Genomic DNA, 24,717 nt, shown 5'->3' with positions numbered 1-24,717 from the left:
TTGGCAACAATATTAAACCAACCAACAATATAAAATATTAAGAAGAGCTCTTTTATGAGTTAAATTAAAACAAAATTATTACTGGCTTTTATTTGTCTGAATCTGAGGCCCAAACAGAATCCTGGCCATAATTTGAGGATTTAGGTATGCACATGTGTTTCAGGCATAGTGCAACCACTAATCTCTGACTGAAAGTGCATAAAACTTGTGCATTTGAGAGCGCTCTCTCGCGGCTAGACAGTAATGTTTCATGTAGGGTTCATGTCAGTTAATATGAATTAACATTTAAAAACATGTTCAATTATATATATTTTTTTCATATATAAGTCGCACCTGACTATAAGTCGCAGGACCAGCCAAACTATGAAAAAAAGTGTGACTTATAGTCCGGAAAATACGGTATTGGAGTAATGTGGTCAATTCTTTTAATTTTTGTGAGAACCCCCCCGAACCCCCCCCCCCCCCCCCCCCCCCCGCCGGTCCGTGAAAACTGATTTACTGTAGTTATTGCTTTCATGTGGCTGTTTAAATTTAGATCACTGTCAATTATGACACCAAGATTTCTAACAGTATCCTTTGCTTTAAGCCCTTAAATATCAAGGAGAGTGGCATCCTTAAGTCTTTCCTCTTTTTACCTGTTACATGACCATAAATCATAAAGAATGGTTCAACATAACATAAGGAAAGCCATAGAGTCGACGTAGTGGAAAGTTAACAAATTTAATAAAGTAAAGCTCCCAGACAGACAGAATAACGTGGCAGTGAAAATAATATAAAATGTAAAAGAAAACCCTTGGACTTACTGACTTAGATGGTATTAACTTTCTGCTCGCGTTTGAAAACAAAATACAGAAAAGTTTGAGTCTTCCGGTGTTATCCTTCCCTACTCTAACTAAACCTATAATACAAAAAGTGTCAACCCGTCACCAAGCCACCACCAACGCAAGTACCATAAAGTATAATATTAATTAAATAAATGAAGCCATGTGATTTACGACTTTACGAATAAGTGTTAACACAAATAACAAAGTGCAGACGAAAGCACGCTCAACAAAGCGCCCCAGTAATGAGCAAGTGTGGCGAGGGGATGGGAGAGAGCCAACAGGATGGATTGGAGGTGGCTTATATAGCAGGAGGTCCTGAATCAGCGCACGCACAGCTACCTGCAGAGACAGAACACAACAGCACAAGCACCGTTCTACTCCCCCTACAGGTGGAACAACGTAACATTACCAAATATAATTACTTCAGTTTTGTCTTTGTTCAACTGAAGAACATTTTGAGACATCCAGTTGTTAATCTTGTCAATACACTGACAAAGAGATTCAAGGGGACCAGGTTCAGGTTTATTATTATAAAGCCCTTTAAAGACAACAACAGTTGACCAAAGTGCTGTACAAGTAAACTAAGAAAAAAAAGTTACACAAATGGCCTAAAAACAGAAAGGAATATACAAAAACACAGAAACAACACAACCAAACTCATCCAGAGTCAAAAGCCAGGGAGAAAAAAATAGTTTTCAGGAGGGATTTGAAGACAGGCACTGAGGTGGCAAGCCTTACATGAATGGGGAGTTTGTTCCAGAGTTTGTTACCAATGTCTGCAAAGGCACGATCCCCCCTTCTCTTTAATGTTGAGGAAGGGGTGGCTAACAGTAGTGGTTGGTCAGATGACCTTGTTGATCTCATGGGTGTGTGTGGATGTAGGATATCTGCTATGTAGGGAGGAGCAAGTCCTTTCAGAGATGTAAAAACAGAATTTTAAAATTTATCCTAAAGCGCACAGGAAGCAAATGAAGAGCATTAAGAACTAGAGTGATGTGCTCTCGTCTGTGTGTTCTAGCCGCAGCGTTTTGAACTAGTTGAAGTCTTGACAAGGAGGATCAACTTAGACCAGTGTAGCGTGCATTGCAATAGTCAAGGCAGAATGTTATAAAAGCATGTATGGCAGTCTCAAGATGACCAGGTGATAAAAAAGGTTTGACCCTTGATAAGAGTCTGAGATGGAAAAAACTGCATCTGACTACATTACTTATTTGTTTTTCCAGTTTGAAGTCAAAAATCACACCTAGATTTCTTACAGAGTCTTTAACAAAAGGACTTAGATGGGCCAGGTCCAGACTATTTTTACAGGCCTTACTGGGTTTACATAGTAAAACCTCAGTTTTCTTTTCATTTAAATTTAAAAAGTTTAAAGACATCCATGCTTTAATGTCCTCAAGGCAGTCTAAGAGCTTTAACTGACTAGGAGCTTTTGAGATTGAGTGGAATGTATATCTGGGTATCATCTGCATAGCAGTGGAAAGAGATGTTATATTTTCTTAGAATGGAACTCAGTGGCAGAAGGTAAAGCGAAAAGAGGATGGGGCCAAGGATTGACCCCTGATGGACCCCATAGGGGAGGGTGCTGAGGAGGAAGTGTATTCTCCAATGCTGACAGAGAAACTTCTGTCAGCAAGGTAGGACTTAAACCACTCAAGAGCTGTTCCCTTGATACCAACATGATGTTCAAGGCGATGTAGAAGAATGTTATAATCTACAGTATCAAATGCTGCTATAAGGTCAAGAAGAACCAGGATCACACAGTCAGCATTATCAGTAATTTGAAGCATGTCATTAAAAACTTTATGAAGTGCTGACTCAGTACTACGATGAGCTTTAAACTCAGATTGAAAAGGCTCTAGGAGATTATTTGTGTCCAGGTAAGACTGAAGCTGGTTAAAGGAGAATTCCGGTGTGATATCGACCTAAAGTGTGTTGAAACATGATACCGAGTGTGAACGTATGTCTCATAGCCCATCTCGGCTTGTCCCCTGCACTCCAAAATCTGGCGCTAGTTAGCCGATGCTACCAACAGCTTTTTCAATGGTGGTGCTTCGGCATCGGGCTAGCCATGCAAATAAATCACTGTTTTACACCATTTACGAGGCTCAATGTATCTCCACACTTCATTGGTAGACTTTCGAGGGCCCTGACATTTAAAACGAGACATTGAGAACTTTGAAAAAGCACTGGTAGTTTACTTACAAGACGATTTATACAGACAGTATCTTCACGAAGTTTAGGTTTGCAGCCATCTTGAATTTAGTCACGATAAGGGATCAGATTCCAAAAATAATTCAGTGGAAATGCATGGATTCCAGTTTCTTCCAGTAGCAGCAACTGGAATCAATGCATTTCCACCGGAATTCTCCTTTAAGTACAATTTTCTCCAATAGTTGGGACAGAAATGGGAGCTTGGAAATAGGCCTATAGTTAGAATAGACTGAGGTGTCCAGAATAGTTTTTTTGATTAGTGGCTGGACAATGGCATGCTTAACATGCTTAGGCATAATGCCTGATGTAAGACTGCTGTTTATGACGGCTAAAATACTGGCTCCAATGGTATCAATAGTGTCCTTAATGAGGCGAGGAGGGATGGGGTCTGAAGGCCCAGTTGAAGGTTTCATCTGCCCAATGGTATGCGAGAGGAGGGACAGGGACACAGGCTCAAAGTTGCTAAAATATGTGGGCTGCGGGAAAAAGATGGATGGATCAACCAGGGGGGGAGATATAAGAGCTCTAATGCTTGAGATCTTATCCACAAAGAGCTTAAGAAAGTTTTCGCTGCTAGGTGGAGTAGCATCACTCCAGATCAGAGGCGGACAGAGTACACAGCTTCATTACTTGAGTAAAGGTACAGATACCCTTTGCTAAATTTTACTCAAGTACAAGTAAAAGTACAACAGTCAGATGTCTACTTAAGTAAAAGTACTGAAGTACTTGTTTTTAAAAGTACTTGAGTATCAAGAGTACAAGAGTAGCCTACATTTTCTAAATATTGCATTACTACTGCCACAGTGTGCTTACATTTACAGAAACGTCCTACATGGAGTTATGAAAAATGTTAATGTTAAAGCAACACCAAATAACTTTTCCTCTAACGCACGCAGGCTATTTGTTTATCCAGCACCGGCTTTGCAAATAATGATGTCCACAGACAAGATAGAATATGTTGCATGATTTTATGAAAGTACGATGTATTGCGACATCATGCAAGTCAAATTTGTAGTTTCTTATGTCTCATTCCATCAAACTACAGATCCGCTACTCGATCTGGCAAACTTAGATAGTGCGGTTATAGCCGATAGAGGGCCACGAAGCGAATGCAGAAGTGCCGTTCACCCTGTTACGAGTTGATGAACCACTGAAACAATTTTGGAAACATTATTTTAGGGTACAAAAAACTCTTTGGTGTTGGTATAATACCTTGGAGAATGTAAAAGGAATTGAAAGTAAAATCAAGTCATTTTCATCTTTTTACCATGTTGCCAGGGATGGGCAGAATTTCTAATACATGTATTTAAAATACGTATTTCAAATACAAAATACTATTTTGTAATTGAAACACTTGAAGCTAAAACTATCATTAACTTGTTAAAATAGTCTGGCGAGGTGGGGCCACAGGTTGGCACATTCCCGGGATGGACCTGCTGCGTCTTCATCCATTGTTCCGTCCATGGTTTCATCTCTTATCTAAATCTGACCATGGAGTTGACTTTGGCGGAAAGCTGAAGGTGATTGCTGATAGGCTGTCCCAATCAGTGGCGCCTGCACAATCCAATCACGTTTAAGAGGGAAACAACAAATTGAGGGTTTCCAAAGTTTTTCTTTTTTCCTTTTTTTTAGAAGTAGTAACGGGTACTCACGGTTATGGATAGAAATGTAGTGGAGTAAAGAGTACAATATTTACCCCTCAAATGTACTTGGGTAAAGTCATGAGTACTCCCCAAAAATGATACTTGAGTAGTACAGATCCCTCAAAATTGTACTCAAGTACTGTACTCAAGTAAATGTACTCCGTTACTGTCCGGCTCTGCTCCAGATAGACTGAGGTGCATTTAGAGCAGTGTTAATTGTGTTAAATAATGTGGATTGTTGCAGTTTTGTTGGATAAGTTTAGAAAAGTATTTCGTTTTTTCATTTTTAACAGTTTTTTGGTATTTGGCCCAGCAGTCAAGTTAAGATATCAAAAGAAATTTGCAATTTATCTTTCTAACCCTTGCATTCAGCCCTTCTGCATTCATGCCTGCATGTCCTAGTGGCAGTGTTCAACCATGGCTCTGTTTTAATTTTTGCCCGCATTTTTTTGACCGGGGCAATCCAGGATGTTAAGACAGGTGGAGTAGAAAGAGGCGGTCAGGTTTTCCGGAGATGTGCGTTCTATTCCGAGGTTTTCAGTGGCAATGGGGAAAGCTGCTGAGAAACGAGCAGCAGTGGTGGGGTTTAAAACACGGCAGCAGCACACAGGCGCGCAAGGCTGAACATCGCAAGGGAGGGAGATATCAAATAAAACAGCTCTATGGTAAGAAATGACAGTACACATAGTCACACATAGTAACGTTACACACAGATAGCCCACAAGATAATACCAAGTCTAATTTGTGGCCATGCACTTGAGTGTATTCGGTCACGGACTGTGCAAGGCCAAAAGAGTCAATAATGTTAAGGAAGTCCTTAACCATTGGCTTTGATGGGCAGCAGACATATATGTTAAAATCGAAAACAATTAAAATACGGTCATACTTTGGCATGATTCCCGACAGGAAAACAGACAAGTCACTAATAACATTTTTGTTATAGTCCGGTGGACGGTAGATAACAGCGCACAGAACAGGCTGGGAATACTTGAGTTCAAATCAGGGCTTGAAAACGAAATTATTTTTCAAACGTTCCGTTCCGAATGGTTCAGGTAGGCCTATGTTTAACGTTTTCGTTCTTGCATGCGTTCCGCCACCAACATATTGGTCCTGAACCGGTTCGGAACGCAAAATATCGTTCGTTCTTAAAGTTCCGGCAGTGTTTGGCGGGCCTATCAAGTCTATTTTTTGTGGACTTTACCTTAGAATAGACATACTCATTATTTCCCCTTGATTTAGCCTATACCGTAGCTCTGCCCAAAAATAATAAATCACAGGCAGCATCCAAAAACATTCAGATGGGCTATCAATCATAGCCTACAGACTTACTGTAGGCCTAACCTATGCCTATAAATAATTTCTTATCAAAAATATTTCTGGATACGTGCTAAACTCCTTACCTGGTTGTAGCCTAAGTTTTATCCATATGGAGATCTTCAAAGGCTTGCGCTATAATTCCAACCCTGTTTATAAACGAACCTGTCTGTTGCTGACAAGGCCTATCTCAAATTTCCGGTTTAACTCTTCTACATAGAATAGGCTATAATTGCGCAAACATTTCAAATCCCGACTTTAAAACGACAAGGCGTGGACAGGCAAAATAGGCTATTACGCATAGGCTACAAACAATTTCCAAATCAGTTTCAGTAGCCTACGCTACGAGCTGGCCTAAGATCCGAAGTGGCAGACGGATAGGTTACATTACAACAGCAAGACAAAATATACACATTTGGACCAATGTGTGTTTTTTCAAACTGCAGAAATCAAATTATTAGGCTGGTTGCCTACAGTAGTTGGCTACATAGCGGCTTGTTAGCTCACATTAACAGTGTAGATGCGGGCTTGTTTTTCGCACAACCGGAAATAGTCTCCCTGACATGGGATATGCTTTTGTGAAATTTTATAAAATATATAGAGAACGAAAAAAAACGTTATTAACCGGTTTAGAGGATTTCAGAATAACGTTTCTGTTCCGGAACAGTTGAAGACCATTTTGTTTTCGTTTCCGTTTCCGCTCCTCGTACAATTCCGTAAAATTCCGTTCATTTTTGGTTTTGGTTTTCGTTCCTTGAACCGGTTCGGAGCCCTGGTTCAAATGCAGTTAGTTCAAAAATAGTCCAAAAAAAAGTCCAAGTCCAATACTTGCTTAAAGTTCAAACAGTTTTTAAATACCGAGGCTATGCCTCCACCTCTCCTCGTCCTCGGGGAGCTAAAATAGGTGCAGTCAGGCGGCAATAGTTCAGGGAAAGGTCTAAACTCACCTACATTTAGTCAGGTCTCTGTTACACACAGCAGAGTCCTTGAGTTCTAAAGAAGTCATTCAGGATGAAGGTTTTATTGACAAGCGATCTTGCATTAACCAAGGCAATCTTGGCTGAAAACGAGCCACATGCCTTCCGGAGTGCCTGACCTAATTGCCGCAGGTTACCGAGCTTAACCCCTCCTTTCCGGAGTTGAGGTGCATTACATGCGGGCGTCGGTGGTGGAGATCCTCGCGTCCGACCACAGACTTTACCCAGGTGCACAGCGGTTTCAGGGAACAGCAGGCATGGTGGATACGATCCGGTGGAGTGCTCCTGGTGACCGCGACAGGTAGATCTTGAGTTTAACCTGGCGTTTGCGCCTCTTGCATGGCAGTGCAGGAGCGCATTGTATGCATGCAGGATTGCAGGTATGTCCGATAGAACTGGAGGAGAAAGAGGGATCTTTGTACCCAGTTCATGGGAGGCCAGTCTTTCAGTAGACCATTGGATATCAAGGAGAGCTTGCCGATCGTAAGTTCGCAAGGCAATCACAATGTCAGTGATGGCTGACAGCAGTAGACCAGACAGACAAACAGCCAGCGCTGACAGCAACGGACGGCAAGCCGGAAACACTGGCGCCATCACGCACATCACACGATGTGACCATAGTCATTAGGGGAAAGAGCTAAGTAAAGTTGGGTGTCATCGGCATAGGTATGATAGGAAATCAAATTGTTTGTGATGGTTTGTCCAAGTGGGAGCATATAGAGGTTGAACAATAGTGGCCCCAAGATCGACCCCTGGGGGATACCACAGGTCAAGGACGTTGGCGTAGAGATACAGTTGCTGATGGCAACAAACAAACTTCTTTCTTGTAGGTATGATTTGACTCAGTTGATGACTATACCTGAAAGTCCAACCCAGTGCTCTAATCTGTGTAGTAATATGTTGTGATCAACAGTGTCGAAGGCTGCGCTAAGGTCCAATAACACTAGGACTGATGTTTTGCCTGCATCTGTATTGAGGCGTATGTCATTTAAAACCTTAATAAGAGCTGTTTCAGTGCTGTGATTTGCCCGAAAACCTGACTGAAAGTAATCAAAATACCCATTTGATGTTAGGAAGGTGGTTACTTGATTAGAGACTATTTTTTCAATAATTTTGCCAAAAAAGGTAGATTGGATATGGGCCTGTAGTTGTTTCAGCATGGTTGCATCTAAGTTGTTTTTCTTGAGAAGGGGCTTTACAACAGCTGTTTGGTAGGAAATGTGCCAGACAGTAATGCATTTACAATGTGAAGCACATCTGCTGCTGCTGGAGTTGAGGTTCTGGACAGTTTCATAGTCTGTCAAACTAAACTCTGACATCAAGTTAAGTTCCCCTTCCCTTGAAGCTGGAAGTTTCAGATGTTGAGTAAGTTGTTTAGAAGATATGTTTAGTCTGATTTTTTTTTAATCAATTTTGCAATTTTGAAAAAAGATGCAAGCTTCATAAGTTCAGTTCAGGTGCTAATTGTGAGGGTGGGGGGTGTTAACTTCTCCACAGTTGAAAATGGTATGCAAGAGTTATTTGTACCTCTACTGATGATATTTGAGAAGAAAGACCGTCTTGCTTTGCATATTTCAGAATTATACATGCGGAGCATGTCTTTATGGATTTCATAGTGGATCTGAAGTTTGTATTTGCGCCATTTTCTTTCGGTCTTCCTAGATAAATAGGTAAATAGGCAGTGGTATACAATTGTAGAAGCACTCCAAAAACCAGCAGACAAATGTAACATTCATACCACATGGTGCATTGGATCTCATTTGATCTCCTTTGTTCTTCATAACTGAACCCAACAGGATGTGTGTAATTTGAATAAAACACTGAATCACTGATATCAGATTTGAAGGACATTTCCGTTAGTGCAGCTTTGGTCTTTGATTGTCTTCTGTGATGGATTAATATCCTTGATACATTTGACTCACATTTTTAAACATCTTCTGCCTACTGTATTTCTTATTCTTCTTGTTGATTAGTTGTTTAAATGTAAATTGATATTTTAATTTTTATACTAATGTTGACTGCTGTATTTTCTGATGTTGTAAGTCACTTTAGATAAGAGCATCTGTTGAGTACTCAACATAAACATTAAAGTGTAACTATGGAGTAAACAATCTAGGGTCTATCTACGGTAGTTAGCAACTTTAAACTTTTGATTGAGAGCAAAATGACATTCATTAGTGGTGTTTTGAGCAAGTTTGAGCATGTTTATTTGCATTATCACTGAATGGCCTTACAGTGATGCTAACCGAGCGATACTGGACCAGGAAGCCATGGAATTTTCTTCCTACAGACACAGGTCTTTGTAAAACGAAAAAAAAAAGATCTGCAGAAGTCATCAGTCTATGTTAACCAGAGACGTAGACTCATCTGATTTCTTGTGATTCTCTGTTGATTCTCTATGTTTTACAGACTTGTTGGCTGTAAACTGAGAGGAAGATTGTTGGCCTTGATTCTTCAGTGGGGAAACTCCCACCTAAGAGAGCTGGACATCAGTAAGAGTGAGCTTCAGGACTGTGGAGGAGAACTGCTCCATCAACCACTGAATCAAGACTGTAAAGTGAGGTCTGTATTTTGCACAGTGCACAGAGGCTGGTGCATTCTTTTTGATCTAATAACAGTTCATCTTTTATTCATTGGCATTTCATATTTGTGATTGTAAGGAGTATAGAGATTTTGGACATGTTGCTGATAGTGTTTTCCTCTCATACTGTAGACTCATCAGCTGTAGACTCAAATACAGCTCCTCTGAGGTTGTGGTCTCAGTTCTGCAGTCATATATTTCTCAACTGAGTGAGTTGGACATGAGTGGCTGTGATCTGCGAACATCAGAAGAGAAGCTGCTCGCTGGTCTTAGAAACCCAAACTGCCAACCGGAGAAACTGAGGTCAGTATAAACTCTGAAAGACTTCAGAGGTCTTATCTACACACTCAAACTTTGGACATACTGTAGAATAGAAGAGTTTTGAGAAACGTTTGCTGAGTGTTCACCCTGGGTTAATGAGAGAGAGTTGACTTCAGATCAGTTCAGTGCTCCCTGATACACATATATGGCTCTTTTCCATTATGGGCTGAGGCTGGCCCATGGCTTAACCCCAGTCTTAAACACCGGTGCGTGGCCTCGGTGTTCTGTTTCCAATGCTATAAACTTCTAAACAGTGCTTAGCAACGACACCGTGAACATATATCAGTTTAATTACAAAGACATTTTACATTAAAGACATTAAAAGATATAAGAAAAATCTGCACACTGGGACACTGAGGTTGGGATGATTAGTGGGAGTCCATTTTCAGGGAAGCTGTACAGACCTGCTGTATTATTTCATTTCACACACTGTTTTTCTCAAGGTGATATGAAGAGTTTGGTTCCAAAACGCTATAAATCAATTTTTGAAAAATATAATTCATGATATTCATGTTATTTAATTGTGTATTTCAAGTAATATCAATAAAATGTCAGTGCTGTTGATTTGATTGAGTAAAGATAAATCTAAATATAGCCGCAAGCGGCAATGGCGGGCCCGAGCGACTGCGGGCCGCAACCCGTGACATGTCGGAATCCAACAAAGCACCGACGTGGTGCGTTTGTGAAATGTACATATTTGATGCGTGTGCTATTTGTTTTTGAATTTTATTTTCTGCCACATGTACTTGCTTGGCCAGGTGGGGGCGCAATGCAAGGCAGGCCCATTGGGTGTCATCATAATCATAATATATGTTAACCTGAGAAATTTCAGACCATTCATTTTAAGCAAAGAATATTTCTGATACACTTTTTGGTTGGCCAGGTGGTGGCGCTATGTTAGACATGGAAATTAGACATGTGAATATCATCACAATAATGATATCCAAAATGTGTGTAAACTTTCAGATCAATCACTTAAGGCATTGTCCATTTCTGGCACATTTCCTTCTTGACCAGGTGGTGGCGCTAAGCCAGGCAGGCCCATTGGGTGTCTGGATATCATCATAATCATAATATCTATTAACCTGCGAAGTTTCAGACCATTTATTCAAAGCATAGAGCATTTCTGGCACATTTCCGGCTTGGCCAGATGGTGGCGCTATGCTAGGCCTGTGAATTATGCATGTGAATATCATCACAATAATGATATCCAATATTTTATAAAGTTTCAGATCAATCACTTAAGACATTGTCCATTTCTGGCACATTTCCTGCTTGGCCAGGTGGTGGCGCTATGCCAGGAAGGGCCCATTGGGTGTCTGGATATCATCATAATCATTATATCTATTAACCTGAGAAGTTTCAGACCATTTATTCAATGCACTGTGATTTATGACACATTTCCTCTTTATGTGGTGAGATATTAAAATCATATCAAATATATAACATATAGGGCTGTCAATCGATTAAAAAAAGAATCTAATTAATTACATACTCTGTGATTAATTAATCTAAATTAATCGCATATATGATTTTTGCTGTGAAAGTATTTTAAATATTTAAATTCAAATGAATCATTGAATAATCAGCATTAGTGACATTAAAGTTCAAAAACTCTTTTATTATTATTTTAATAATGACCATAATAATCTATGATATGACCTAATATGCTGAGGAAATAAATTCAAAAGTGCTTCGGGAAGAAGTTTTTTTTACATTGCAGAGGACTTTATTTTAATTAACACTTTATTTTTATCAATCTCATCAAGCCGTTTATGAAAAGTAAATGTTCCAATCAATGATCTAGGCAGTATATTTTCTTCTCTCCTTCATTTTACAGTCTAATGGTTACTGATTACAACGGCTCGGGGTCAACGGACATATGAATCGATTAATCTGCATTATTTTTTTTAATCAGTTATTTTTTCTCAAATTAATTAATCAAAATAAATCAGTTATTTTGACAGCCCTAATAACATATCAAAAATCCCTTCACAATTTAACATCAGCGACATCTTGGCATAATGTTTGCCAAATTTCAAATGAATCTGACAAACCGTCTAGGAGCAGTATGTTAAAATATATCATGTGACATCAGTGTAATTGTCATTCTTTCTGTTGCCAGTTGGTGGCGCTATGCCAAACATGCATTATGGGCATGTGCATATCATTATTAACATGGTCTTCAATGACCTGTGAAATATAAAACATTTCAAGCCATGCATGGTGAATTATGACACATTTATTGTTTATGTGGAAGGGTATTAAAATTAATAATTTTGCCATTTCGTCAAATTACAACATATCAAAAAAAAGCTTCACAATTTATAATCAGGAACATCTCGGCGTCATGTATACCAACTTTGACATGAATCGGATCAACCGTCTAGGAGGAGTACGTTAAAATTGATCATGTCCACAACGCACAAAATCTCAATTACCTCACTTCCTGTGGGCGTGGCTAATGGCATGTTAATACAAAAGTTGTTTGTTTTTAGGAGTTACAAACACCCACCAAATTTCATGCGTTTTCACCGATGGGAAGCAACTCTTCTGGCATCACAATTCATCACATTTTTTTTTTCACATCATCATCTTGGGGAGATACACACACCTACAAAATTTGGTGTGTCTAGCTGAAAGTATGTGCCAACCACTGGATCAATCACCTAAGGGGGCGCTACTGAGTCCCTGGGCCACGCCCGGGGACAAGCTTTTATACCTGTGTAGCCATTGTGATACCAGATGTGTGTGCCAAATTCCAAGACTTTTCATCCATGCTAACCACCTCAAAAATAGCAAACAAATAATGAACAAATAATAATAATAATAATAATAATAATAATAATAATCCTTTCAAAAACAATAGGGCTTCGCACCTCTCGGGACGGCTTTGCGCACCGTCGGTGCTCGGGCCCTAATAATAATAATAATAATAATAATAATAATAATAATAATAATAATAATAATAACAATAATCCTTACAAAAACAATAGGGCCTTGCACCCTTCGGTGCTCGGGCCCTAATAACAATACCCAACTAGAAAAGCAATTTCAGAGGAATTACAATAGTGGATGGAAAGACGTAGGGTACAACCGGGACTAGTGTTGCACGGTGTATCGATACTAGAAAGGTATCACAATGCCTTCACGCAAAAAACGCTATGATTTCCGACGTTTGTAGAATCGATACTTTATTAAAATAATAACGTTCTGTGTCTGTGTGGACTGCTCTCACTCTCCATGCTCCATACACTTGGAGGATGTCTGCGCCCATTCTTTTTCAGATATTTAAGGATTACGACGGTATCGTTTCAGTATCGAGCATCGAGATATTTATGGCAGGTATTGTATCAAAGTCATAATTTTGGTATCGTGACAACACTAACCGGGACGATTGAAACGGGGGACGAATGAAACATTCCAGTTTTCTCCGATTGCAACGACGATAGACAGACATCATTTTGACAAAACATAGAACATATTAACCTCCGTTGTTCAGCCAAATGTCTTCCTGTCACGTCCTTATATCACAGAGTTACAGGCGATAAGCGATTTTTGCGAGTTTCCATTCATTTAACCCTTTAGCCGCCAGGGTTTAAAAAGAATAAATTGGATTTGTACATCAAAATTTCAAAAGGCCATGGCTTGCAAGTGGTCAGAGATAAAGTCCTACTGTAAATGTGAAAATCATTTAGTATGAACAGAAGTTTATGAAGGGGGTGAATTTACTCATCTAATTTGCATATTATGACGTCACTGGATGGTAACCACCGTGAATTATGCACATTTCAGTAAATACTAGATGTTGAACATATTTGAGCAGTTTTACTTTCTTTTTTTGTCATTTCACCGACATAACAAATGAACAGGAATACAGTAACATGTAAACCAACAATAGTAAACTATTACTATTACCACAAACCTTATTCTACTATACAATAAAGTAGCCTGCTCAAATCAGTTCCTATCGCGGGTGACTTTGTAGTTCTTCAGAGCCCTATTTTTACTACCCCTGCTGTCTTTACTACGTCCATTACGGACACTATCATCACCTTTACCACTGGCACCTTCAGCTACGTTGGCCAGAGGGTCGACATAAGCGTGGTATGCTTAGTGAACACTGTCGGAAAGACGCAAATGACGCACCTCCATTCACAGATGCACGGTGACTAGACGATCGCTCATATATCGCTCAAAAGGCAGATATTCTCCTTCAGAATCAGACTAGGTAAATAACAGACCCAAGACTTCATCACATGTTAACTTTTTCTTCAACATTTGGTGTATTTCTGCATCAATTTGTGCAATACTATGGCCTGCATTGCTTCCGTGTTATGGAGGAAATGCACGTCTTCTTATGTGTTTCTCGTGTGTAATCGCGTGTAATACCACGTCCATTACGGACACTATCATCACTATTACCACTGGCACCTACAGCTATGTTGGGCAGAGGGTCGAAATATGCATTTTATGCTTAGTGAACACTGTCGGAAAGACGCAAATGACGCACCTCCATTCACTGACGCTCCGTGACTATCACTGCCAATAGACGATCGATCATATCCTCCAAAATGCAGATTTTATCCTTTAGAATCAGAATAGATGAATAAAAGACCCGAGACTTCATCACACGTGAATTTCTTTTTTTAAATTTGGTGTATTTCTGCTTCAATTTGTGCAAAACTATTGCCCGCATCGCTTCCGCGTTATGGAGGAAATGCACGTCTTCTTCGTGTGTTTCTCGCGTGTTTTCACATGCTTCCTGAAAACTTTGAAAAAAAAGGTTGAGCTTGAATCGAAGCTCTGGGTGTCTGCCAACTAGTGGTGAAGAGTACAAATGAGATTTTACACTGTACTCGCGTCTATCGTCTGTTTTATTCAGTAATGACGCTTGTCGCAATATTGCGACATGGGCGGTTAGAGGGTTAAGTGATTTCTGACATTGACCACTGACTGACTGGCTACTAACGCCTATGAGAATTGCCACACTACATTATACACTACACGTTGCCATCCAGAAAGCAGGTGACTAGGATTGCCAAGATAGGTAATCACAATAGTGGCAATTCTTTTACAGTCATTTCTAATGTGACCTGGGGCCTATTACACAAAACTAGGATAAGTGATTAAGCCGGGATATCTTGGTTGGCTCAATTTATCCGTGATCCGGTTGCACAAAAGCGGGATGGGGGCAGCAGGATATGTTATGGTATAAGTTACCATGGAAATTTATTCTGTGGAGCTAGCCTGCTCCAGACCAGGCTAAATTCCAGGATCTATTTAATCTCATCCTTTATCTCAGTCAGCAGTCACCACAAACCGAAACCAATAGTTATTCCACTGCCCACTACACATTGTTATCACATACAATACCCTCCAGAATTATTGGCACCTTTGGCAAAGTTGACTAAAAACAGGTATAAAAAATACTCTGTCGGTTATTTATTGTAATCTCACAATGGAAACAATGAGAAAAAATCCACCCTTGAAGGGAAGCAAATTTATTCTGAGACAAAGGAAAATCTCATAAAGAAATACATATTTTTAACAAAAACACATTGCTCACAAATATTGGCACCCCTAGAAAAATCTTATATACAAAACCTAACAGAAGCATTTTCCTATCTAATTTCAACTTATTTAAGTTAATCAGAGTGTCTTTTAACTTTCAGATGTAGTTCATGACTTTCTTTCAGTAAGGTATGAAAATAAAGTGACACAGAGGCTAAATCCTCTAGTCATTTTTCAACATTGGAAAGACAAAAGAATACTAAATCTAAATAAAAACAAAGCGTGTTGACATTTGTAAGTCAGGGGATGTCTATAAAAACTAGGTACTTTGTTGAAAATGCCTATATTTACAGTTAAAACAATGGTTAACAGGTTGTAATCAACTGGAAATGTGACAAACATGCTTGGACAAAGACCAATGGTTATCTTGCCCCCACGCACATTATGGAGGATGATAAAAAATTCCATAAGAACCACTGTTTGAAAGTTACAGAAAAAGGTATCATCTTGGGGTCACCAAGTCCCCCAAATAATCTTCAAAAGTGATCCTCACTGCTAATAGATTATTTAGAGGGCATACCAGTGAAATCAAATTTATCAAATCAAATTTATTTGATATGTTCCAATTTCCAATCAAATTTATTTGATATGTTCCAAACAGTAGTGGGGGTTTTGGGAGATACTGAGGCAGGGCCCTTTCTCTCGCAGCTGGTGCGCGATCACCTTGTTGCGCTTTCAAATGAGTTTGAGCGTTACTTCCCATCCTCCAAAGATCCACGGCAAACCAATGAGTGGGTCCGCAACCCATTTGTCAATATCCTGAATAGTCCTAACTTGTCAGCGCAGGAGGAAGAGCAGTTGATCTAAATTGCAAATGACGGTGGTCTTAAGAGTGTGTATAAGGAAACCTCTCTGGCGGGTTTTTGGATCAAAACCATAGCAGAATATCCCGAGATAGCCGTAAAAGCGCTGAAAACGTTTCCCACCACGTATCTATGCGAGGCCGGGTTTTCGGCAATGACTGCAACTAAGACCAAATTGCGCAATCGACTGGACATTTCAAACACACTAAGGGGGTCACTGTCTTCCATCACCCCCAGATGGAAGCTTCTTGTTGCAGGAAAACAAGCAGGGCTCCCACTGATTATATTCATAATGCACGTTTAGTTCCCATGTTTTGTTCCCATATTTTGTTAAGCATGTTCACACTTATAAATGTAGCTTCAAGTTGTTCAATATTCATAGTTCATATTGTTCAATTTTCACTTCTCCAAGTTCACGTTTTTCACAAGAGATCGTTACCTTCACTGTTCATACATAACTGGAGCTAGTTCTTTTGAAGTAATGCATGCACAACACATATGGAACAGGGAACCCCCGAACCCCCCCCCCCCCCCCCCCAAGAAACACCAAGAAAAACCTGAACATTTTCAAAGGAAATCTGTCAATCTCTGCCAAGACATTAAAAGTTAGTCATGATTGGATCATTCATCAGGTCAATGAACCAAAGCAAATGTCCAGATCAAAACAAATATGGTTTACTGAACACAAAATCAAGCTTCGGCCATTACCATCTCAGTCCCCTGACCTAAACTCCATAGAAAAAGAGGAGATTGCAGTGGACCTAGGAATCTGGACGATCTGGGGAGATTTGGTAAAGATGAACGGCCTTAAATCCCTTGCTTTGTATTCTCCAACTTTATGGGGTGTCATAGGAGAATATTACAAGCTGGTTTATTAGCAAAGGGAGGCTTAAGAAGGTATTACAACCAGGGGTGTAGTGCTGCCGCTAACGACTAATTTTCTAACGACTAATCTTTCGACTAATTTTTCGATTAGTCGACTAATCTAAACGACTATTTTTTTTAAAAATCAAGTGTTTGTTATTTTGTTGTGTCTGTTTTATTTTGAAATATATATCACCCTACTTTTGTTAGAAGCTGTATTACTGTAAGTAAACTGTTCAAAAACATTATGTATTAAAAAAAACACCCATTTAAAATGCTACCTTCAGATCTAATGTCAGAGCTTTGATAGATTTTATTTGTATGCCAGTGTTGCCATGGACATAGACAACTTCTTTGACCTGTGGCCCAGTCATGGCATACTTTGGGGTCATAGGGCCCACCTACATGAATCCACCTCCCATCAAATTATCATTATATCACATCACAATTATTATTGTTATGCTATATTGTTATACATGCACTTCAAAGCAGCCAGTGTATAAAGTGCTAACATTGTTCACAAAAAGTTTGTGAAAACATGCACATCAGAGGACTGCTTTACTAATGTAAAATATAATTACAATAGTTCCATTGCTTTTGCATGGTTGCATGATAAATACTTCTCAAAACAACAGCAATTATATGGGTGTCATCGTTTTGGGATGTTTCTCTCATGCAAGCATCATACACTGGTAGGCAAATGGAAAGAATATTGGCATATTCAATTATGCCACAAGCTTTTGGCCACGTTATTCAAATTTGACTATACAATACTCTAGATAGTGTATTATAGTCTGTGCTCTGTTTTTATGGAAGTTGTATAAATCCACATTGTTCTATTAAATGTAGTTTCATAATTAAATGGCCTTCCAATAGGTTGAATTGGAGCTTTGCTACCAACGTTATCAAGTGGTTTCAGTTTCTCTCGCGCGTTGAATGAACTCTCATACCACCATTTAATTGTATACCTCTATGTTTGATGACACCAAATTAGCAAGTATTTCCTACTGATTGCAGAAACGTTGTTTTTCTTTTTCTGTCGGTCCGCAGTTCCTTGATCAATTGCGCAGCAAATTATCAGACGAAGCCCGGGAATAATTTCTCTCTGCGGCTCCGGACCAGCAGTGTCCACGTTACGGCCGGTGCTGGTCCGCGCGGCCCATAGTTTGAGAAACGCTGGACTGTAGTTGAGGACTTTGCAAATGAGCCTAACATCAGCATGTTCAAAACAAGTAGGCTACAGGCACTTTGCGCGTCTTACCACATAGGTTACCTCACTTTATCAGTTGGCTTGAACGCTAAAAAAATATGCGCCGTGACTTGATATCACGGGCGGCGGCATGTTATTAACTCTTAAAGCTTTGCTGCTGGCTTAACATTTGCGTGCATAGCTGGGTTTAAAACATGACTGCCAAAGTCTTAGTAGCCTGTTTAACATCCAAAGACAGTCATTGTTCTTTTCAAGAGTTAATAACATAGAGTTAATATAACATTACAGTGAGCCGTTTGAGACCAAAAATAAATAGGCGGTCAATAGTAAAACGACTCTTCGACTAAACAAATTGCCGTCAACTAATTTTCATGGTCGATTAGGTCGACTAAGTCGATTAATCGCGGCAGCACTACAGGGGTGCCAATAATTGTGAGTGACCTGATTTTGTTAAAAATATTTATTTCTTTATGAGATTTTCCTTTTTCTCAGAATAAATTTGCTTCCCTTCAAGATTGGATTTTTCCTATTTTTTTCATTGTGAGATTAGCCTGGCCATTTGCCATCCCCTTGGTACGCTTCACTTCTACAAGGGTCTGGGATCTCGGCTATTGACGAACGTTTGCAAGCTGGATGCGTGGACTCTGTAGAAGTTTGAAACGATTGGATCTGATTTCACCCAATCGCTAACGTTTGGCCGTATAACGTGTGACGTATGTTATGCGCCAGCTCGATCGTGAAGTAAGCTACACTACAACGCTCAGAAATTGCCCACAACAATCATTCCCCACCAAAGCGAACAAGATGGATGTAAATGACCATGCCAGCTTTGCGATACAAATGTAAGAGTTAGCAAATATATATAGGAATATATATATATATATGTGTATATTATATATTTTTTTATATATATATATATATATATATATATATAAGAATAGCAAATAACTATTCAACAGTAAGGTTGAAGATAACATATTGTAACGCCGATGAGAAGTTAGGAGACGGGGAGGCTGATATATCGTTCCAAAACTCTGGTAGTTTATTTCCTATAGATGTACAGGCTAGTGCACAGGCAACAGTAGGTGTCCACTACAAAACAACAAACTGATCGCTGATAAATCACGGTCTCAATCACTCGTCATTCACACTCATCGGCCAACAACATAACGCACGTAATCCACTTCTACTCTGACTAAACTTAGACGTCTTAGAACCCTCTATTCTATTCCCTCCCCTTAGCAATCACTAACCTATCTATACCCCTAAATATTCCCTCCCGGACACCTCCCCCCAATCAAAACACATCAGAACTCATTGACACATTCCATGACACAGGAGGGAGAGGGAGACACAAACACTCGCGCACACACACACACACGCACGCACACGCCGGGAACACAGGGGAAAGGCCAACACGGGGGCAAATAGCCTCGGCGATACAATATCATCACAATTGTCAAAGCTAGATGTGATCATCATTGAAAACACACCGCTTCATTCATACCGGGTCTGCCGCACATGCTGTAATTTAATATCGAGGCTACTGCGCGATACAAATCAAACGTTTCACAAATCCCATAGGGAGTAGGGCCACGACATCTTTGCCCGAAATAAAATGTGTTAAACACTCCTTTTGTTCGGAGTTCAGTTCCTGAATATTTGGAAGCGTAGCCAGCACGGACTGAATTGCTTCATTAACTTATGCCATTGCCAACTCCTCGAGGACTACAATTCAAACACAGCGCAGAATCTTGACGTTGTCTCTCACAACTCCCGCCTCCTGCTCGCTGATTGGCGTGGAGTAGAATCTACCGCTGCGAACGAGGCCAATGGCCGGAATCCCAGACGGAGTCGTGGAGGGAGATGAAAATTGAGTGGAAGTACGTAGGAAGGCAATTAAGGCCAGGCTATTGTGAGATTACAATAAATCACCAAATCACTTTAGCAGAGGTGCCAATAATTCTGGAGGGTTCTGTATAACTAGATCCAATGTCATTATTTAAACGTTTGTGATCATTGATTAACTTTTACATATTCGCCATTCTCGACCTGTCATCGACAATGTGTGCGCAAGTAAATATAGATGGCGCCCCTGTGTGTGTCTCGCCGCTTGCCTCTGCTGAGGTTTTTATTGATTTGCCTGTTTTTACTATCACTCGAATTGTGTCACCTTTGCTAGTGTATGATCGCCTGACTTTTTTAAGTATCCGTAATTTTGCGGAAAGAGCATTCAAGCACGCCGCCACCTTTCCTGGCGTCCATACCGGCCTATCTACGGCGTGAGCCCGGCCTTCGGCTCCGCAACAATCGCCGCAGGAGACGCGGAAAGAGAGGCGGAGTTCGTGTAAGGCTCAGAGCTTACCTGGCTTCATCCTTCACACACGATCCGGGCCATCCATGTGTCGGGATTCCCGTGGTACAAAGACATCGGTGGCTCCGACGGACGGTCCCGGATTCCGAGTATGCATTTTCTAGCAGCTGGAGCAGGAAGCGCTCCAGACGAGGCTGCATGCATGGGAATCTTCGCCCGCTCTGTCGTGCTTCCCAACAGGCTGAAGGGCGCTCAATTCGCATGGCGCTGATCAACACCAGATCACTCACAAATAAGACTTTTATCCTCAACGACTTTTTTACGACCAACGCTCTGGATTTTTTATTGCTGACGGAAACCTGGCTGACTCCAGGTGACAACAGCACCTTCTCGGAGCTCCTTACCACCCGGCTGTTCCTTTTTCAACTCTCCGCGAGCTACACGTCGCGGTGGCGGCCTGGCCACTCTCTTCAAGGATGAATACAGATGCAGATTGTTGCCCGCACTCTGTTATGATAGTTGCTCCAACTCCAGCTGTTTGTGGCAGATCTGGATTCTCCTGTGTTGTGTGCTGTTATTTATCGTCCACCAAAGCTCAACAAGAATTTTATGCGCAAGTTCTCTGAGTTTTTAGCTGATGTTGTTCCAAAATACGATAAGCTCCTGGTCTGTGGGGACTTCAATATCCATGTGTGCTGCCCTTCCAACCCACTTGCTAATGACTTTAAAACCCTCCTGAGCTCTTTCGGCCTTAATCATTGTGTGGAAGGGCCGACACATCATCTTGGACACACCCTGGACCTCGTTATTTTCTATGGGTTGTCAGTTTCACTCAGTGAAATAACAGACACTGGTATCTCAGATCATTTCCTCATTAGGTTTGACATCAGTGCACCACCACCTGCTAGTAAGCTTATCTCCTCAGCGTCTAGACGCCGCTGCATCACCCCCGCATCCGCTGGAGAGTTTGCTTCGGCTTTCGTGAACTCACAGTTCTACACCATGAATGGTCTGGTCTCTCCCTCCTCCCCAGACAACATTCTTTCTGTACCATTCCACATGTACTGAAATTCTAGACTCTATTGCCCCTGTTCGGGTTAGATCTACTAAACCTAAGGCGGACCCTTGGCTAAATGACTCTACAAGGTCCCTTAGACAACTTTGCAGACAAGCTGAACGTAGGTGGAAGGACAATTTGCATGTATCACTGGGTTTATTAAGAGACAGTTTAGCAGCTTATCAGAAGGCTGTGAAGGCGGCGAAGATGCAATATCTCTCGTCGGTCATAGCTGGCAGTTGCCACGAACCAAGAGTGTTATTTAACTCTATAAACGCTGTTGTAAATCCACGTACGTCAACTAGCACTTGTGAGAAGTTTCTCTGTTATTTCATTGACAAAATAGCATCTGTTAGGCAATGCACTAGTGTTAAATTTAATGTTAGTTGCAATGGGTTTGTACCTGCTGCTAATATGCATTCTGCTGTGTTTGAGGAATTTCAGCCAGTTTCTCTGACGTTGCTTTCAGAGATTGTGCAACACATGAAACCCACCCACTGTCTGTTAGACATTATTCCTGCCAAGCTAGTGAAGGAGGTCTTTAATGACACTATTGGGCCGAGTCTACTCACTTTTGTAAATGCCTGCCTCTCTCTAGGCTCTGTCCCAGCTACCTTTAAACATGCTGTGGCCAGGCCCTTAATCAAGAAGCCTCATCTTGACCCCTCAGTGCTGTCCAATTTCAGACCAGTCTCTCATCTGCCTTTTCTATCAAAGGTTTTAGAGAAAGTTGTTTTTAGACAGTTACAAGCCTTTTTACAACAGAACTCTGTGTTCGAAAAGTTCCAATCTGGTTTTTTGAGAGTACACAATGATATTACTTTGTTTGTAGACGCTGGGAACCCTGCCGTTTTAGTGCTTTTGGACCTCACAGCGGCCTTTGATACAGTGGACCATGCAGTCCTTCTCTCCCGCCTTGAGCACTGTGTAGGCATCCGAGGCTCGGCACTTAAATGGTTTGGCTCCTATCTGACAAACAGGAGCTTCTCTGTCATGCTTGGTGATTTCTCCTCGTCAACTGCTCCTCTCTCTTGTGGGGTACCCCAAGGCTTGATTCTTGGCCCAACCCTGTTTTCACTATACATGCTGCCGTTAGGGGCCATTATAAGAAAGCACAACCTGTCTTTTCACTGTTATGCAGACGATGTGCAAATTTATTTGCTTATGAAACTGAATGACAGCGCAGCATTAGATTCCCTACTTAGCCACAACTTAATGTCGTGAATACAGCTATCACAAAACTTTCTTAACTTGAATGAAGCCAAAACTGAGTGCATCATTTTCAGTACTGCTGGGACACCAAACGGTCCAGCTTTGAGTTTGGGAGCTCTGGCTACTTATCTCAAGCCAGCGGTTAGAAATTTGGGGGTTATTTTTGAACATGAAACATGAAATTTGACAAGCAAATCAGTAATGTGGTTAAAACAAGTTTTTTCCAGCTCCGTCTCCTGGCTAAAGTTAAGAACTTTCTTAACAGGCATGATTTAGAAAAGGCGATTCATGCTTTTATTAGTTCAAGACTTGATTACTGTAATGCCTTGTATTCTGGTTTGAGTCAAACGTCCATCTCACGTCTGCAACTTGTGCAGAATGCTGCTGCACGCTTTTTAACAAACACACCTAGACGCAAACATATTACTCCTGTTCTTTATACACTACATTGGCTCCCTGTGCGTTTTAGAATAGAGTTCAAGATTTTATTGTTCATTTTTAATGCCCTTAATGGCCTGGCCCCAGAATACTTATCCGAGATGTTGACCCTTCGTGAGCACAACCGGTCTTTGCGGTCTTCTAAGCAATTGGTGTCAGAGGTCCCAAGGTCCAGGTATAAACGGTGGGGTGAGCAGGCTTGTGCGGTTGTGGCCCCGAAACTCTGGAATAAGCTACCCCCTGATATTCGGACAATAACGGACGTTGGGCTTTTAATATGCTGTAGTGGTGTGACAATTCTAGTTATTTATTTAAGTCTACATGTCAATCTTTTTACTGCTTGATGTTGTTTTTATCCTTAGCTTCTGATGTGAAGCACTCTGGGCGCCTACTGGTTGTTGTAAAGTGCTATACAAATAAATGTTGATGATGAAATGTTGATGATGAATGTGACGTCATGAGAGCGCCGTAATCATTTTGCGCATGGTGGTCGCAACACTAGTAGCAAAATTCTCCTAAACAGAGGTGTTGCTGTTTGTTGCCGTTGTGAAAATGCTATTGCTACCTACTTTACACCATAGAAGAAGCAATGAAGCCGCTCTAGTTGTCATGGTGAATCTGTGATCGGTGGTGGGGTCTATTTGAGGGAGCCGTGAGCGCGCACTTATCCAGGATAGGTTTCACCTGGCTTGATGAATCCATGTCTGCTCATCCTGGCTTGGTCTTTATGTAACCAATTAAGCCTGTAAGCTCTTTTGGATTCATTGAGCGCAGCTCAGTAACTTATCCCGGATGTCTTAATTCTGCCTTTGTCCAACGGGCCCCAGGCCTAAGGCTTAGTCACATCACGTTGTTGGTAGCACTAGCGAAAGTTACCGTGTCCAACGGTAGCCCTGTTGACTGCCATTACATGGCTTGAGGTTGTGCTAGCAGCTAGCTAGCTGAGTCGAAAGGTGCGCATTCACCTCGAACTAGCAGCTAAGCCTACACTCGAGTAAATTAGTCACAACCTAGTGGTACCACTAGTGTAAAGCGAAGGCTTTCGCATTCATATCAACAAACTAACAGCTAAGCCTACAATCAAGTCATTTTACACCACAACCTACCACTCATACAAACGTGGTTCAAAACGAAGGCTAAGTTTCAGTTTGTCATTGAAGGCCATTTCAGTTTGCCATAGAAGGCCATTATCCCTCGTCAGGCCAGCTAACGTTATCGCTAGGAAAGGCGGCTAACAATTTGAGTGTGAACCTAATTGTTACTTAACAGTAATGCTAGCTGCTAACACAAACATTACCGCCGCGGCGCCGCCACTGCACACAACCGCGTATATAACTTACCTACTGAATCCTCTGTTATCGCTTAATCAAGTAA

At 40.9% G+C, this 24,717-nt stretch overlaps 1 protein-coding gene across 1 annotated transcript in view; it reads left to right on the top strand.

The window, feature by feature from the left end:
* The window catches only part of LOC143126903 (NACHT, LRR and PYD domains-containing protein 12-like), a 72,023-nt gene that overhangs the window by 31,590 nt on the left and 15,716 nt on the right, over positions 1 to 24,717 (top strand). The window contains exons 10-11 of the mRNA XM_076288295.1: positions 9,379 to 9,531; positions 9,683 to 9,853. Coding sequence (XP_076144410.1) covers positions 9,379 to 9,531; positions 9,683 to 9,853 — 324 coding nt within the window. The remainder of the gene's footprint in view (positions 1 to 9,378; positions 9,532 to 9,682; positions 9,854 to 24,717) is intronic.

Source organism: Alosa pseudoharengus, unplaced genomic scaffold, assembly GCF_046254945.1.
Source record: "Alosa pseudoharengus isolate Yale_2024_CS ecotype anadromous, Long Island Sound unplaced genomic scaffold, YU_APseudo_1.1 YU_APseudo_1.1_scf_1, whole genome shotgun sequence".
In the NCBI taxonomy this organism is placed as follows: domain Eukaryota; kingdom Metazoa; phylum Chordata; class Actinopteri; order Clupeiformes; family Clupeidae; genus Alosa; species Alosa pseudoharengus.
This window is presented reverse-complemented; position numbering and strand designations above follow the sequence as displayed.